The 19,127-nt window shown below is 35.9% G+C and overlaps 3 protein-coding genes across 3 annotated transcripts; 2 read left to right on the plus strand and 1 right to left on the minus strand.

Moving 5' to 3' along the window:
* The first annotated feature begins 657 nt into the window (after nucleotides 1–657).
* Nucleotides 658–12,765, plus strand: LOC120337119 (uncharacterized). The gene is made up of 4 exons (XM_078116665.1): nucleotides 658–3,571; nucleotides 5,042–9,294; nucleotides 9,977–10,201; nucleotides 10,849–12,765. Exons 1-4 carry the CDS (start codon nucleotides 712–714, stop codon nucleotides 11,074–11,076), a joined length of 7,566 nt encoding a protein of 2,521 aa, XP_077972791.1. The 5' UTR covers nucleotides 658–711; the 3' UTR covers nucleotides 11,077–12,765.
* Nucleotides 12,766–14,196: 1,431 nt separating this feature from the next.
* On the plus strand, nucleotides 14,197–17,224 carry LOC120337634 (IQ domain-containing protein K-like). Its single transcript, XM_039405493.2, has one exon. The coding sequence runs from the start codon at nucleotides 14,272–14,274 to the stop codon at nucleotides 15,160–15,162; it is 891 nt and encodes a 296-aa protein (XP_039261427.2). The 5' UTR covers nucleotides 14,197–14,271; the 3' UTR covers nucleotides 15,163–17,224.
* A 1,010-nt stretch (nucleotides 17,225–18,234) lies between these two features.
* LOC120338206 (small ribosomal subunit protein uS4) lies at nucleotides 18,235–18,916 on the minus strand. Its single transcript, XM_039406157.2, has one exon. The coding sequence runs from the start codon at nucleotides 18,882–18,884 to the stop codon at nucleotides 18,306–18,308; it is 579 nt and encodes a 192-aa protein (XP_039262091.2). The 5' UTR covers nucleotides 18,885–18,916; the 3' UTR covers nucleotides 18,235–18,305.
* Nucleotides 18,917–19,127: the final 211 nt, after the last annotated feature.

The raw sequence follows: 19,127 nt of genomic DNA on the forward strand, positions 1-19,127 counted from the left end.
AGGTCATGTCCGCAAAGTGGGTAAGCCACCCTAAGTATGTTGATAGGTATTTGTCTGTCTGTGTGTATGTCTGTTAGACGCACGCGATATCTCACGAAAGCGAGATTGAATCTGCTCCAGATTTTGCATGTGCATTCATTATATCTCGGACCAAAAGCCCATTGATTTTGGGCGAATTATGCCGTATAATTAGCAAGTTATCAATTAATTAGTGATGGGACACAAGCTGTCACTATGGAGTAAAAGCGCTGTTTTGGGGGATCCCCTAACTTTCGATTGATAAATCTTCGGTCTCTGACCGATACTCTCGTTTTGTAGTTTCGATGCATCAGATTGATTTTCGTAACCCTGAACGCTTGACTCCAAATCTGTTTTCAAATTTGTTGAATTGGGCGTATTGTTTTTATGCTTGAGTGTAGCCAATTTATTTTAAGTGTAATTTGTAGGAACAATTTAGGAAATTTAGAAAAAAAGACTATCCATTTGTCCATGTGTGAAATTTAGGAAGTTAGCATTTTAGGTCAAATTTTAGAGGTCAGAACGACATTGAACGATGGAAACAGGGTTAACCACATATTCCTGCATTCAGGTCATCATGAGTTATGTAGCCAGAAAACGCCATAAATGAGGCTCCCTATATATTCTTGACTTGAATTATCCTCTTTTCTATCTACAGGTTCTATGCATAGTGGATCTTTCTATTCCTAAATTATGAATATGCATGGGCCTTCAAATTTTCCTCCAAATATTAGAGGACCTGGTCCGGGCCAGTTCATGGGCCAACTTGGTCCAAATCAAGGGCCAGGGGCCCCAGGCTTACTTGGACCACCGCCAATGTTTCAAGGTCCGAGGGGACAATTTGGACCTTCATTTGGTCCACCTAACCAGTCTCATGGCCCACCTCCTCTTATGGGTCCTCCACCAAGGGATATGGGACCGATGGGTGGCATGGGGGGTCCACCAGGCTTCATGGGAAACTCTCCAAGAATGCCTGGTGATCTTCCTCCACGTTTGCCTGTTATTGATAGAAGCAAAGAGATATGGGTGGAAACTGGAACAGATCAGGGTAAAGTGTACTACTATCATGCAATAACTCGCAAATCCGTATGGAAGAAACCAACTGATGAGAATATTCAAATAATTACACAAATTGAAGCAAATGCACTGGCAGCTGCCACTGCTGCAGGTATTATTCCCCCTATAAATGTAGGCGGACCAACGGGAAAGACAAATATGGGACAAATGAAGGACGGAGATTCTGCTGCCTCTCTTGAGCAGGGCCAACAAAAATCAGAAAGCCAAGAAAATGATAAAGATAATCAGAATGATAATGATAAGCTTGATGACCATGATGGGGAGCCGATGGATCAGGAACCATTGATGAAAGAGCAGTCAAAACCTGATGTTTCAATGAATTTCTTAGGTCCAAGTGGACCTATGGGTCCAAGGATGGGCGGACCTGGTCCTGGCATGGGCGGTCCAGGGCCGATGCCCATGATGAGGCCTCCAGGGCCTGGTATGCCGAGAGCGGGTTTTCCAGGTATGCCATTTGGTGGACCCTTTATGGGAAGACCACCAATGTTCATGCCTGGTGGAGGCACGGTCTGGAGGGCCCATAAAGCTCCCGATGGTCGTACATATTATTATAATATTACTACAATGGAAACCCAGTGGAATAAACCTAAAGAATTAGAGCAATTTGAGGAGGCTACTAAAAATAAGGCTGAAGAAGCAAATCAGAGGGAAAACGCTGATAAAGTAAATGCTTCTGAAAATGATAATGAAAACAATGAAGAAAAACAACACACAAATTCATCTGATCGATCCAATGATCAAGAGAAACCACAATCAATTATCAGTTCTAGTGGGTTATCAGAGGAGGAAAGAGCAAAACAAAAAGCAAGGCCAATAGCTACCGAACCCGTACCTGGCACACCTTGGTGCGTCGTCTGGACTGGGGACGACAAAGTTTTCTTCTACAACCCTACAACAAAGCTATCCATGTGGGACAGACCCGATGAATTGCGTGGTCGTACTGATATCGGTAAAATTTTAAGCGATCCCCCCCATAAGCGAAAAAGAGGTGCAGAAGAATCAGAACCTGCTAAACCTACAGAAGCAGTTTTAGCGGAGCAGATATCAAAAGAAGATGCTGGCATACCAGCTAAAAAGAAAAAGAAGAAAGCAGCAACAGAGGATGGGAGTCAACCTAATAAGCTTGCTATTCCTTATGTTCCCTTGGATGAAAGAATACAGCATTTTAAAGATATGTTGCACGAAAGAAAAGTTTCTGCATTTTCCACATGGGATAAAGAACTTCATAAAATTGTTTTCGATCCTCGTTACACAATGCTAAATACAAAAGAAAGGAGGCAAGTTTTTGATGATTATGTCAAAGTAAGAGCTGAAGAAGAAAGAAAGGAAAAGAAAGCTCATTTGTTGAAAGTTAAAGAAGAATTTAAAGAATTATTGGAAGAAGCCAAAGTTCACAACAGAATGTCATTCAGTGAATTCGCCGGGAAATACGGAAAGGAATTAAGATTTAAAGCCATTGAGAAAATGAAAGAAAGGGAGGCTTTATTTAATGAATTCCTACAAGACGCAAGAAAGAAAAAATCAAATGAAGTGATCGAGAAAGCTATAAAAGTTAAGGAAGACTTCATGGCTTTGCTCGAAGAACAGAAAACTGAGAAATACTCAAGGTGGAGTCGCGTTTATGATAAGATTCATTCAGATTCAAGATTCTCTGCTGTGGAATCGTCGACGCAACGCGAGGATATGTGGAAAGAATATTGCGAAATAAGTAAAAGCAAAAAGAATAGTCGAACGGATGATGACGATGAAGAAATAGAAAAGAAAAGAAGAACCGAGGAAAGTATGAAAGCGAGAGCTGAACAAGTGGAAAGGGAAAAAGCGGAGATGAGTCGAGAAATCAATACGGAAAGACAAAAACATAAATTAGATGAAGCAATTCAACATTTTAAAGCTTTGCTTTCGGACATGGTTAAAAATACAGATCAATCATGGTCAGATATTAGAAGGCAGTTAAGAAAAGAAGTACGATGGGAAATGGCTTCATTGTTATCCAAAGAAGAAAAGGAAAAATATTTTGATGAGCACATCGAGAGCCTGAATAAACGAAAAAGATCGGCATTCAAGAAATTATTGGAAGAAACCAAGCAAATTGAACTTACGTCTACATGGAAAGAAGTTAAAAAATTGATTAAAGAAGACCCGAGATATTCCAAGTTTTCTTCAAGCGATCGAAAACGAGAACGAGAGTTCGAGGAAGTAATGAGAGATAAAAAATCTGCCGCTAAAGCTGAATTTAGAGAGTTATTAAAAGAAACAAAGGTGATCAATCATAAATCAAAAGAATTAACAAAAAATAATCCTCAACACATGAAAGAAATTATCGCAATTTTAGAAAATGACAAAAGATATCTGGTGATGGACTGTATGCCTCGTGAAAGAGATGACCTGCTATACTTTTATATGGACGATCTTTATCGCAAAGGTCCTCCCCCGCCCCCCACTGCAACAGAACCATCAAGGAGGGGAGCAAAAACGTGAACACCTATTGGGCTATGCTTAATATTGAAGCTCAAAAAGTTGGTGGTTTGCTTTGCTACCATTTTTTGAAAAAAGGGGAAGGATTGAATGTGGAAATTCAAATTTTTCTGGGTGATAACAGAATTAAAAAAACACTGGAGTTACAATTTTTTTTAATGTAGCTTTTATATTATAATTTAACGACACAGAACTCCTGGAATGATTAACGAACAGGTGTAGAACATTTGATAATGATGTTAAATGTGATCTGCTATGCTTAGTAATATGGATTATCATTTCAAGTTTATTGTCGGTAACGGCACCTTTTCAGATTCAGTAGTTTTCATTATTATCTGATATTATTTTAGGGTAGTTTTTTGACATGCTGGTTCGAGAAATTTTGATTCTCAATTCTGTTATTTCTTCGTGTTTTATTTTATAGTTGCTGCTCAAACTAAGTTGGGTAAAAATGATGATTTTAATTTAGTGTACAATACTGGCACATATCATATCACATTCTCTGACACGAGTGCTAGAAGTTCCCTCTCACTGCCTTGTGTTGTTTTTTGGATATTTTCAGTATGTTGTACATGCATTTAATCATTATTATTGATTATTGCTTTGGTAAGCATAAGATCGTAAATGTATGGATTGGTTGCAATATCAGTTCAATTGTAAAATCATCAATATCATCTTTCATTTAAAGTTCACTCATGTGCTTATTATTATTTTATAGTGCAGTCGTGATTTTTTTTGTCCACTCTAATTCTAACCCAGTCATTAGTGCCAATTTGGCTTCCATAACAGAGATTTCAAGCAATAAGTGATCAAGAAAGAACCGAAATGGATTTTGTGTTATCCTATGCCATATTTATTTAGTAAAAGTTTTATGAACATTCGTCTTGTTAAAAATATTCAGTTGTGGATAATATTAAAAAACAAAGTGTGGGTCATTATCAGAGATGGGTATTTCTAGAGACAAATTTTTAAGTTTACACATGGCCAGGGATAACTGCATTGAGAACAATATTAGTAATAAGCACAAAAATGCATCACTTTTTCTTGACAAATTATTTGCATCGTTTCAATATTTAATAATGTAGTAATGCATAACCACAGATTATCATATTGGGATAGCTTGAAATTATGGAAATTTTATATAAAACATGATTTTCTGCTCAACTAACTGGTACAACTGTAATTTTTTCATCATTTTCTTGAAAATTTTAGAATGTCTTGGATTCAGAATTGTGTTTTTAATGTAATTATTTAGACATTCCAATGCTCAATTGCTTTTGAATATGTCATTGGTGCCAGAAACAAGTTTTTATGGAATATTCTACTTCATTTGTGTGTATGAGATGCTTTTATAGAAGAAATGTTAATAATAATCATTTCTAATATTTGTAGGCGATCTCTCACCTTGTGTATTTCCTCATTTGATTTTGAATGTGTCTTAATTTTTTTTCAGATTTTTAGTTATATTGAGTTTGTCATAGTTCAAAAATGTTTAAGCGATTTCGGAAAACCTTACAAGATGCAACAGCGAATCCAACAAGTAATGCCCCGGCTCTACCTCAAGCTCCCGAGACACCAAAAAATGACGAAGCTTCTGGTTTTATATGCCCCATGTGCATGGCTGGATTCAGTGCACCTGATCAACTTCAAATTCACTTTGACCAAGCTCATAGTGAAGATCAAACTACAACACCACAAGAAACTACCATAAAGCAAGTGGAAGAAAATGGGAATTCTGATAACGCTACCAACGATGCGAATTCCATACAAAGTAAGTCTGATCATGTTGAACCATTGCATGCCGTTGCTGTAAAATCACAAAATGACAATACAAACAGACATCCATTTGCTTACACAGATGGTGACGGTTCGAATGATCAAAAACCTTCTGCTAACAAAGACGCAGTTGGCGAAAACGGAGAAGACTCCCTTCGACAAGAAATATCAGATTTAGAAGCATCATTAAAAGAAGAAAAATGGTATTCAAGTGAATTGAAAGCAGAATTAGAAAAGAAGGAAAATGAACAAAAGGAAGTAGAATTAATAAAACAACAGATGAGTATTTCAATAAAGACGAACGAAGATTTAGCGAGGGAGAAAGAAAATGTCACTCAAAAACTGGCTGAAAAATATCAAGAATGCGCGAAGCTCCAATCGCAGATTGATGAGCTCAAAAGTGAAAAATTACACCAAGTGGAAACGAACGAAAATCAGAGTGCAGAGTTGGAAAAAGCTGCTGCGTGGATACGGGACTTAGAATCACAGCTCATTGAAAGGCCAGGTGCCGATGACGTTTTGGTCTTGAAGAAAGAATTGGTTTCCGTGCAACAATTAATGGATACGCTCACTCTCGGCAGTGAAAAAGAGAAAGCAGATGTAGAGGAACAGTGCAAAAAGCTTGAAGGAGAAAATTCACAGTTGAAGAAGACCATTGAAACCTTACAAGAAGGACATGAGCAAGCTTTACTTGACCAGCAGAGTTCCCAAACCCTGTTGTCCGAATCTTTGCAGCAAAAAGAATCTGAAACAAAAAAACTTGAACAGGTTAGGTTGGACGAAATTGAAAAGTTGAAAGAGGAGTTGTCTAATCTTCAGAGTGCTTTGGAAAATGAACAACTGAATTCACGAAATCTTGAAGTGGAAAATAATGTTTCACAAGAAAAGTATTTAACAGAGAAACAGGATAGGGAGAAATTTGAAAGTGATTTGAGCAAAAACAAAGGAGAACTGGCCAAACTGGAAAAAAAGCTTGAAAATCTTAATGTTGAATTGTCAGATACCAAGTTGCAAAAAGAGAAAATACAGTCAAAACTTGATGAACAATTACAACAGTCTGAGAAATCATCCACTGAAAAAGAAGTTGATTTGAGAGAGAAGATCGCTAAAATTGAATCGCTGACACATCAGTATGAAGATTCCGTAACAAGCCTGAATTCAGCTAAAAAAGAGATTGAGAATCTGTCTACTAGTAAAAGTGGGTTGCAGTCTGAATTGGAAAAGTTACGTGAGGCACATAACGAACTACAGTTGTCCAATACCTTAGCAGTGCAAAAGTATGAAAGCAATATTGAAGACCTTAGAATGAAGCTTAACCAGGCATCGTCAACAGATTCAGAATTACAAAAGCAAATCGAACAACTTGAATCTGACGCAAAAAAGAATTGGGAGGAAAACCAAGAAGAAAGAGGAAAGTCTAGAATTGCTTTGTTGGAATATGAGAATCAAGTAGTGCAAATCAAAAGTGAACAAGAAAAATTGGAAAACGAACTGAAAGAAGTGAAAATACAATTAAAGGAAGAAGTGGATAAGAGCAATAATCTAAAGGAATCATCTGCGAATCTAACAGAACAGAATAGGTCTTTAGAAAGTGAAAAAAATGCATCTGTACTTCAGGTGCAAGCCTTGGAGAAAAACCTTGCCGACGTAAATCTGAAATTTGCTTCGATTTGTCAAGAAAAAGAAACTGTTCTAGCAGACGTTAAACGACTTCAAGATGAAAGAACTGAATTGATGGCTAAAATGGAAGTTGGTGAAGGACAGGCTGAATTGGTCGGACAATTGAAGGATGAAAATGATTCGCTGAGAAAACGTCTTGAAGAGGGTGATGCAAAGTTGAAAGAAATAGTTCAGCAGCATGAAGCAATAACTAAAGAATTCGAAGGTGTGATCGCAGAGAATAAAGCTAAATTAAAAGAACAACATGAAAAAATCGATACATCTCAATCTGCTGTAGTTAACTTAGAATCAGAGGTAAAGAACTTAAAAGAGGATGGCGTTAGACACAAGAAAGATATGACCGAAAAGAACGACAATATTAAGAAGATGAATGAAGAAATCACAACCTTGAAACTGGAATCTGAAACAAAGGCATCACTATTCCAACGATCTGTTGATGAAAAATCTAGAGATATAGAAAAATTGACGACTACATTTGAAAATTTGAAGTCATCCTCTGAAAATGCTCAAATGAAGGCAGAAGAAACAAGAGTACGTTTACAAGAACGTTTAAATGAATTGCAACAGGAAAATACTGAGATAACCCTGAAATTAAAAGAAGAAGAAGGAAAAGTAAACTTGAAAGAATCTGAAATTACTGAACTTAAATTGAACATGGAAAATGTGAAAGAACAACATCAACAAGAAATTGATGTGATGAAAACAAGGCAGGGTGAGAAAAAGGCGGCACTGGAGTTGCAATTGAAGGCATTAGATGAACATCTTGCTACCACGAAAGCAGAGCTTGGTGCCACCAATGCAACAAAAGCTCAAGTTGAGTCAAGTTTAGCAGATGCTAACAAAAATTTAAAAAATGCTGAAAACACCATTGATAGTAAGGAGAAAAGTATATCAAGTTTGGAGTCCGATATTCAGTCTTTGAAAAATAAAATTAATGAAGGCGAAACCAAATTGCAGGTGTCTATTTTGGAGTTTGAGAAAAAGATTACCGGCTTAAACGAGCAACATTCAAATGATATAAAACAAAGGCAAACAGAAAATGAAGGCAATGTTAAAAAATTTCAAAGCGATATTGACACATTGAAGAATGAGCACAGTGCAGCTATTGCACAGTTAAAAGTATTGATTGATGAAAAGGATGCTCTCGTGAAAGAGAAAAATCTGGAAGTTTTAAAACTCGAGGGTGAGATAAAAGTAAGAGACGGTGAAATCGAAAATGTCAAGTCTAATTTTGCATCAGAAGCTGGTGATTTGACAGGGAAATTGACAGCATCCAATGCTAAGATAACTGAACTTGGAAAGGCTGTCGAAAATTTGAAATCCGATAAAGCGAGTCTTGATAATCAACTTTCTGCAAAGATTGAAGAATTTTTTACATTGCAAACAAAATTATCTAAATTGGAGAACGACTATGGCATCCAAACTGAAAAATTGAATTCTACCAGTGCTGAGTTGGAAACAAACGTTGCAACTTTGGCGGAAGTGAATCAAAAATTGACAAAAAGTGACAGCGAACTAGTCACATCTCGTGGAACTTTGCATGAAACGTCCGTAAAGGTTTCAAGTCTGGAAGCAAATGTCAAAAATTTAGAAGAGTTGTTAAAATCTGGTGATAGTAGAGTGATTGAGACTGAAAAAAGTCTTGAAGAGGCAGAGAAAAAGCTGCTTGAAGCTGGTAGTTCAATTCAGAGCAAAGAAGAAGAAATTATTACGTTGAAAGAATACTTCACCGCGAAAGAGAAAGAGTCGAATAAAAAATGTGAAGATTTCTCAATCGAAATAGAAAAACAGAAATCTGATATCAATGAATTGGAATCTAAGTTGAAGGAACGAGTTAGCCTGCATGAAAAGGAAGAAACAGCTTGGAAAGACGAGAAAATGTCACTGGAAAATGAAGCAAAAGAAAAGGAAACTCATTGGAAAGAAGAAAAAGAAGAATTATTGCAATCTCAAGATACATTAAAAGGTGCTCAACAAATTCTTATCAACGCAAAAATGGAGTTGCAAAAACAACTTGAACTTTCAACCAAGGATACGGAGTCGCTGAAAAGTCAAATGGAAGAATTAAAAGTTTCTCATGGAGAACAACAAGCTGCAGTAGATGGCAAAATTACAAATTTATCAGCCGAGTTGGATGCCATTAAAGGATCGTTAAAAACTGAACAAGAAGAAAAACAAAAAATGGAAGCAAGGTTGCAGCTGGAAGCAAGTACGTTGAGGGATAACCTGGACAGTGTGAGAGCAGAATGGCAACAAGCTCTGCAACAGGTATGAGAAACTAGCTGGAATATTTTATTATGAGAAGAGTTAAGTTATTTCAATTGATTGTGTACTTTAGCGATATGATGTATATCAGGGGTGGACAATTTTTTGGCCCACAAGTTATCGGAGGTCCACACTTTTTGCGTTTTACAATCATGATAAAATTAAAATTTATCAATAAATCAATGTAGTTTTTTTCAATTTAAAATGCAATGACACTTAATTTATAAGTTCTATTAACAAGAAAAATGCACCTATTACTTCTACAATTTTTAAAATTGGGGGTCATATTGCTTGTTGAATCCTCGTCAAAGCCTGCAAATTAATGCCTGGCAGGGAGCATTTATATTTATTCTTTTGATTTAATAGAAAACCACTGTTAGTTAGTCATTGTAGTTTGGGGACATGAATATAACTTAACAGAAGTGTAATTATTTGTTTCATCAAGTTTTATCTGTTTTTTGGGTTGGAATTATTGGATTGAGGCTTTCGTGGACCGCATAAAAATACTCTATCAGCCACAGTTTGCACACTTTGGTCTATATTAATACAGAGAGATGACTTTTTTACTACTTTATCTTTCCCCTGTTCATAATTGAAATTTATTACTTGTATATGTTGTATTTATAGGATACCTCATTTCAACTAATACTCGTTCTTGCTGAATTTTGTCCTTGTTTATGTCCAGGTTGAAGAGAAGAATGTAGAGTCTGATGATCTACGAGGACAAGTAGTTGTTCTACAAGCCACTGTACAAAACAATGCAGATGAACGTCGTGCTTTGCTTGAAAGATGCATTATTGCCGAACAAGGAGTCGAACAACTCAAATCTAATGAAGTGCAATTGAAAAAGAGACTTGATGATGCACAAGCTGCTATGCATGAGTTAGGAAGAGAAAATCAGGCTATGCAGGTACTTTGCTTATTAAGTTTATCGATTTAATAAATGCTTAATTTCCCTTGCTTTTTATCCCTCTTTTATCTACGACACCATAGTATACTTTGATTTGCTCTAAGGCTATATGGAGTACCAAAAAGTGTATTTTATTAGTGGTTAACTAGTCTTACATCTCTCACTAACAAATTGCCTTGTGTAACATTTCGTCTCACCAAGAAAAGTCTTTCTCAGTCAAGCAGCTATGAATGATCTTGGTTGTTTGAATTATTGTGTGACCAACTATTGCTTATTTTTCCTTCCTTTGTGTTATCTTCAGAGATGTGCAGAGAAAATTGACAAAAATAAATTCTAGCGCCAGACGCTGGTAAATTTGATAACAAAAACTTTGAGCTTTTTTCAATAGGTTTCTAAGATCTCTTAGTAAACCTGATGCTTTTTGAGTTTCTGTGGATAATTTTGACCTCTATCACTATTAAAAACATGAAATTCTGAGCAATTCAAATATTCGACCCTTACCCGTAAATTGGAGAATACAACACCCACTTCCACAACTCTGGACAGCACAGGCTACTTCATCAACCATATATTTTATTATTTAATTTTTTTTTTTACCATTCATTGTTTTACAATAGTTTGATAAAATCTCTATCTTATTAATCCAGGTGAAGCATACAACGGTTTTGTCTCGACAATGGGCAGATGACAGGGAGGCGATTGAATGCATGGGATGTAGAAAGCAATTCTCTCTCACCATCAGAAGACATCATTGTCGACACTGTGGAAAGATATTCTGTGCGGAATGCTCCTCCAAAACAATGACTGTGGCAGCATCGAAAAAGCCTGTCAGAGTTTGCGAGAAGTGCTTTGATGATTTGCTAACTGTGCAATAATTTGTTTGCCTTGATTTTTATTACATATCTAAACATCTATAGAGCAACATGACATGTGATTGTGAATGCTCGATTGTTCATAATTTCTTTCTGGTGAGAAAAATTACAAAATTCATATTATTCTTTCATAATCCCATGAATCAATGTTTATTCTATTTAGTTCACGAAAAATAAATTCTAGATTCTGTGTTTCATCAAATCATCTATCTTCACCATCATAACTAGATACGTAAGTCACTTTTTGAGAAATTCAGGTTATATTTATATATATATACATTACTCTGAACAAGGTTGAAATGATCTAATGCATTTTTGGTATTTGAGTAATGGAATACTGGTATGCTAAAGTTGTATGAGGGTTTGCTATATATAAGTTTGAATCACAATCATAACCTCCTTGGCCTAGCATTCATTTCTTGCCCTAAATTATTGAAATCTCGGTTTTACATTATATAACACCAGGGTTTATAATATTCGATCTTGGATATGATTTCACGAAGATATCATACCTCTATTAAAGCATGATACAATTAACATACCGTAAATAATTTGTATTTCCTGAGATTATACTCTATTATCCATATTTTGAATGCTTTTTCTATCCTTACCTTATTTTGGCTTAAATTCATTTTTTGGAGTTGGCTTGTTCGCTGTTAAACTTTACTGTGTAGTGAAATCGATATTTTCCATTTTATTATTTATGCTATTATTCTTTCTTGCAGTATTTTTGTCAATATGCATTTTCAACAACATTTGTCATGTTGAGTTTCACATATATTTATTGTTTATTCTGGGCCATACTTTGCCTGAATTGAAAAATTAGGATTGGAATTTTAAAAAAAGAATGGAGGTTATAAAATAAGAAGTATTTTGATGGATATGTTTATTATTATCAATATCAAGATTTCCTGTTAATAATTAAGGGGCTTTTTTGAAATGTACAATAAATACTGAATAAAAATTAATGATCTCCAAAGTATGCTTGGTGCCAAATCACTAATATTAATGATTTAAAATCTCACCTTATATAAAGCATATTGTCACATTGATCAAATATATAAATTACGCCTACATCATTACTATTGTAAAATTATCCATTCAAGTTATTTTATTCTGCTAGCAGAATCATTTTGCATACATATTTTTTGAATTCAGCTAGGTGCATTTCAGCGTTATTCTTGTCATGCCATTTTGTTTTACCTATCATTATTTTTCACCGGTCACAAATCGGCTGAACAAGAACGAATATGATATTACAAATTGATAACACTCAGCTATATCAGCTTCTATTTGTCAAATTCATCCATCCATCCTTCTCATCTTGTTGTGGTTCATTTATTTGTCCCACCTACCGGTAAATTGTATATTTTATCATTTTCTGCTTCTGTGTATGTCCTGCTATGTTGAATGTTCCTCAGTTATGAACAGTAATTCTGCTTCTTCTTGGATGAAATTCGCTGGTGCTACGTCCTTGTTCCATTAAGACATTTTCCATTTACGGTAGCATTTCTGGAGTTACAGCCAAATTGACAATTGGCTCAAGAGTTACAAAATAGCAAGATAAAAATCATAACAAATCTTTTGTCTCATAGAAGATTGTTTAAATTTGATTTGTGAACGAATCACATTCATGAATTTATATTATAACAGTATTAAGGTAATTTTATATAATAAATTATTCATCTGCGATTTGTGTACTAAAACAGCACTTTAGATGACGGTAATAATGAAAAGGGGCAATTTTAATGGTTCTAAGTTTCCGATGTTTTTACACAACGTAAGCTGAAACGACAAGTGAGGTTAGTGTAAAATACGAATGAAGGCAATATGTGGTTGTAGTAATATGGTGGAGATAGGTTTCAAACGTTTTTGCAATAGTCTGTCCAAGTTGTGGGTATCGATTGTTGTCGAAATGAGTAACAGTACATGATATTATTCTTTCCAGAATAGATTCTCAAGAGTTTGATGAAAATAAACTCCAAAAATGAGATACCATGCACCATCAAGTGTCTATTTTCCGTCGCCATGAAAACAGTCGGCTAAATAAACGCTCGACTGCGCAAGGTAATGGGGATCAAATCGGTAAGAGCTGAATACGGTATGGAGAGTGCTTTTAGATGATTACTACTGTAATTGTATGTTGTTGCATTGTGAGAGATTTATTAGTTTAATACAGTCAGCAATACAATAAAAATGTAACAGAAATAAAATTGTTTTGGTACCGTTTGGACAGGAGAGAGCGGTACGATCATCAAGGTCGATTCCTACCATATTTGCTGCTGTGATTAAGATTCACATCAAAGTTCACTAATGAAAAATTAATATCTTCTGTCTGAGCAAATATTTCAATTGAAATGCGGTTTTTGTTCTATGCAATCACAGAACCAAAATCCATTTTTAGCTTATCTATTGAATGAATACAGGAATAATAAAAATTGTGTGCTATTAATGTATGGAAATAAGGTTTTATTCAATTCTTTATTTATCGTATTATACAAACCTATAATATATTCTATGGTGGAAACTGCACACTTGATTTTCATCACTGACTGGTGCTGTGCAATTTAAAATTTTTCGGCATTAAAAATGCGACTACCTTGGACCAAAATTTTTAGGCCTGACCGAATGGTGAGAAGTTTAACCTTGATAAGCACTCTGTTCCAGATTTTCACTTCAGACTCAGAAGTTTGAAAAAACATCTCCACATGCTTTTTAATTTGAAATCCAGTGTTTCTTATAAAAATTTTCGAATGTTATTCGATATCTGGATCACCACATTAAAGCGGCCAAACATTCCTCATCATATCTACAAGGATTCACAATTATTTTCATCATGATAGCATTCGTTTATAAATGCAGCATGTGACAATAATAACTAAAAGTATGTAAATAATGCATCAAAATGTTCTTTCTTCACTCTGAACAAAGCTCAACACAAGTACCGGTATGTGTTTTTTAGTGAAGGATGTTCAGATATTGTTATTGGTTGTTTTACTTTTGTTACAAACAAGGCTCTATACCAGGATTGTTTAACATTTTTTGTCAGCGGGTCATATAACCAAATATCTAACATCTCTTCTATTTAGCTCTATAGTAAAAAGCTGACTCCTTATAACCTGTTTTATTAAATGATCTCTCACTCCTGCTATTTTCCTTACAGATAATAAATATATTTTGACCTAAATAACACAAAACATGGCATCATCTGGTAAGGTCTATGGTGAAAAGAAACCAAAGACATTATGGGAGAAAATATGCGAAGATTTTGCAGCACAACGAGCAGAATTTGAAGATCAAGACTTTGATGACACAGCTTCATCTGCACCAACTGACATTACTCAATTTTCTGCCAGCCGTCACACACCAGTGGTGTATGGAAAAATGGTTCATGTCGCTCAAGTTGACAGCGATCTAACACAGGATTTTGATCCTGCCATGAGCCACCCAGCAGCAATTGGGCTGAGTTTACTCAGCAGGCCTAATAAAAAGCCTGCACATCCATCTCCTGCTCCACCAGATCCAAAGTTATGTCCAGCAAGGGACTACCTAGAAGCATATGTTTTTCCAACTCTGATACCAGCAATGATAGCTATGCTTCAGCAAGCGAAAGCAGAAAGGTGCTTTGAAAGAAAAAGGACTAAGTTTAATGCGTGTGACTTTTTGACAGAGTATCTGTATAAACAAAACCCAGAAAAGAAAATTGGACGTGAAAATATGAATTTGTTAGATATTTCATTTGTGAAAGAACATCTCGTTGATCATCCGAGACCTCCTCTCCCACTCTCTCTCCTTTGGTCAGAACCCGAAGCCGCTGTTAAGATCCAGTCTTTCTGGCGTGGTCATCTTGTAAGAATAAGGCCAGAAGTGCAAGAAATGCGACAATGGCAGAATGAATGGCGAAATGAAAATAAAGATGTGAGGCAGCAGGTCAATGAATTCTGGCACCAACAAGAAAATAAAGATATTCCGCCAAGTAGTCCGCAACAGATACCAAATGTCTCGAAATCACCAAGGACACCAGAAAGGAAATCACGAAAAAGTAGTGCATCATCAGGGCGTAGAAGCAAATCTAATTTAAATGTGTAGATTTCTTTTAGTATTTTTTAAATATATATATATTTTCTCAAAGTGCTCGTTTACATTTTCATCAGTACAAAAACAGTCATATTTTCCCAGTGACAGATATCATGTAGTTAATTAGAATTTTATGTAGCCATGAAATATTTCTAAATAAATTAAATTATTTGGCGCTTACGTAATATGTGTACCAGGTTAGGCCATGATTTTATTCCAATTTTGGGGCTCCCGAAGTATGCGAACCAAGATCTCGGACGTCGGAACGTAACATGGGTAACCGGTTAGGGTTAGGAGATAATTATTTTCCAATTTTCCTTATTTTAGTCCTATTATCAGTCCGAAGACTAGCCAAGAGCCTCCCGTAGTATTTATACCTAAAATTATGGCCTAACCTAGTACAGATATTACACTCCGATGTCCGCCATCTTGGTTCGGATACTTCGGGAGCCCCCCAATTTTAGTTCTATTAGGAGTTTGGGGACTAGCCAATTGACTCCCGTAGTATTTGTTGACTCCCGTAGTATTTGTACCCGAAATTATGGCCAAACCCTAACCTGTTACACATACTATGTTCCGGTGTCTGCCATCTTGGTTCACATACTACGAGAGTATCAATTTTCGTAGTAGACTTGTACCTCAGATGCCAAAGGCGCGAGACCTTTCACAGCAGTAGGCAACTCTTTTGTTGAGTCCATTTCATACAGTAGATCAAAAGTTTCTATATTAGAATATGTTGTGTAAAGAAGCCTCTATGCAAACTACCTTCCTTGTTGCACGAATATGTACAGCCTTTAATTTTAGTCACTGAAATATTTCTGACCACTCTCATTATGCAAGATACAAGCCTGCTTGCTATTGACCTGCCTACTGCCCCAGGTAGGTGTTGGAATCATAGAGCATCTGATGTTCCTAATATTAGGTTATGTGGATGCCCATGTATTTCATACAAAAACCAGATCAGCCATGATCATGACTTGACCCATCTTTCTGCTAACAATTTGCGCCAGATTCATAATGTGTTCACAGTAACGATTAGATTGAAAGAAGAGAACAAAAAAGGGGGAAGGGGGTGTGGTCATGAAAGATAATTTCTAAATTATCTATGGTTGAAAAAATTATCTTAGAATTTAACTGTTAGAATATCTGCGATTACTGAACTGGGGTGGGGGGAAAACAGCCTGGACCTAAAGCAGGGGTGCACAACACAGGCACGCATGTCAAATTTGGCACGCGTGGCACTCGAACGGTTTTGTAAAAAAAAATTCGTTTATGATGTACATTAAAATATCACGTTCATATCAAAATCAGCAGTTTTTTCATTCAGGACATTAAATTGTTTACCTATGTTATGTATTATGATTGAAATTAGTTTTATGTGTGTTTTACGGGAGTTAATTTACAATACCAACGATTGTACGTGGCACGCGACAAGATTATTTTGAAAAATTTGACACATGTCCTCATTTGAGTTGTGCACCGCTGACCTAAAGGATGGCTAGTGTGGAAGGGCTGGTTATGAATGTAAGTTTCAAAATCCCTAATCAGAGCAATTTGAATCAGCGCCAATTCGAATCGAAGCAATTTCAGACAACACAGTGTGATTCTATTCAAAAAAATATTGATCAAGATAATATGAAACAATTGTATGACGCGGTGGCGTTGTTGCAAAATGGATTAAGTCGTTTCCAGATTATCTTTGAGTTTAGCACTTTCCAATATCGTAACAAACCTACCGTAGTTTTGTGAGCCACAGTTATGTAAGCACCTACAGTTTTGCTCAATTTTTTTACTACTCGAAATGTTTAGATTTTATAACCAACATGTTGCTATTATTTTGTGTAACAAATGATATCAATTTACATATTTTTTTCCACTTTCTGATCACATAAGACACTGTATAGTTCTTCCAGGCTTCAAAAAAATATTAAATAAAATTAGATTCGGAAATATTCGAAACTTGCGCAAGTTAATTTTAGCTACAGTGGTCAAATTCCCAAAGGTTTCCACCCTGTTCATTGCATCTCATATTCAATACCTTACGTTGGATAATATTCACATTCAACTTTTTGGTTTTATGGCAACCAGATTTGGACAGATCGAGAAGCAAGACGCAACATTCTCGCATACTTATAAAGCATTGCAACCATATTTACCAGACAAATATTAAAAACATAGGAAGAAAACTATTTAAATTTAATTAAACCTTTGGAACAGGGCCCTTTTGAAATGTAAAAAAAAATAAAAGCATCTTCTTGTATCATACATAGCAATTTTTCGTAGCTTGGGACGCTTCTTAGACGCATGAAAACACACAATTCACAGCGTTCATCCGGGCCCGCAGGCTGTTTCGATCTAACTTGGCAAATAGAAATTTCAATTCCTGGCTACGCCACTGCTTTGACGATAGGTGGATGGAAATTCCATAGTAAATTTTTTGTCAAGGATTCGAATACAATCGATGGAATCAAGTCGGGGATGCAAATATATTCGATTGAATCAAATCTATTTTTCCCATCTATGTAAAAAAATTTACTACAATTGTATATTCCATAACAATTCTTGTACAACTTGCATTGACCAAAAATTAGTAAAAAAACCTGGATTGCAAACAATTTTATAGGTTGGGGATTGTTTCATGACTGTTCAATATAAATTCAAAAGTGATCTTGATTTTTTTTTATATATTTCAGGATTTTGAATACTTTATGTCTGTATGTAATAAAAATAACTGCAGGGACGAGTGTCTGATACAAATACATTACGTCTATCTCAAGGTATATATAAAAAGACTCAACCAAGAAGGAATTTGTTTTATGAGAGGGAAGAAAATCAGAAACATTAATTGTATTCTGTGTTATTTTAACACATACACAATGCTAGCAAAGAATCCTCTGAACATTGAACAAATAATGAAGTTTTTTTTGCATTGTGAGAGGAATAAAGAGATCCAAAATGGGTGAAGAAAGAAAAATATTGAAACAGGCCTCTGCTTAACGTTATCTAGTTCTGGATCAAGCTACTGAACTAGGCTATACCTTCTGATCTGATAGAACAATTAGGACATAAACAAACTACAAAAAGTATTTTTTTTTTAGTTTTATTTTAGTATCGCACTGACCAGAACCAGGGAATCTTCACAGATAAGATTTAAATTAATCCTCATCCTCTTCTTCATCACCTCCTCCAGAACCTTTCTTCATGTTTCGTCTCTTGACACGTCCTGGTCTTCCTCCACCGTATGGAGATCGCAGAGAGAAATCTATATGTTTCTGTGAATCCAATCGCACGATGAAAGAAGGAATATTAACGACCTGCTTTCGGACACGAATGTGACGTTGGCGGATTAAAACTCTTGCATGATGAATTGACTTTGCCAAACCCAGTTTGAAAACTTGTGTCTGAAGTCTTCTCTCCATAAAATCTTCAATCTTGAGACCAAGCACATAATCGAGTTTCATTTTCGTTTCATCCAATACCCCGACTCGTACAAGTCTACGCAGGAGAGCATTTCCTTCAAACAACCTTCTTTGGTCTTTCTCGTCCAGGGTAAGGAGTTCACGAGCTGCCTTCCTGATTTTGGCCAAAAGAAGCTTTACCCTCCATACTTCACGTTTATTTTTTAATCCATATTCACCAATAAGTTTTAACTCCTGGTCGAGCCGTGTTTTTTCGAACGGCCGCCTCGGTGTTACGTAGGTTTTACTACGAACTAAGCTCCTAGCGTGCGGCATGACAGCGCTCTGTTTCAGAAAAGGATTCGCTCGCCGTGTCTACTTGACAGTTGCCAGATTTTACACTTGCTCTTTGCTGCCTCTTGTTCCAGCTATACCAACTGTTCCAACTTGGAATATAGCAAAACATGCTTATCACGAGTGTTTTGCCACTTTTTCGGGTAATAAAAAATAAAATTGGAAAAAACTAAAAAAATACGTGAAATCAGTACGATTAAGAATGGAATCACAAAAATTTCACAC

The sequence above is a fragment of the Styela clava genome, chromosome 10 (assembly GCF_964204865.1).
Source record: "Styela clava chromosome 10, kaStyClav1.hap1.2, whole genome shotgun sequence".
NCBI classification, from domain to species: domain Eukaryota; kingdom Metazoa; phylum Chordata; class Ascidiacea; order Stolidobranchia; family Styelidae; genus Styela; species Styela clava.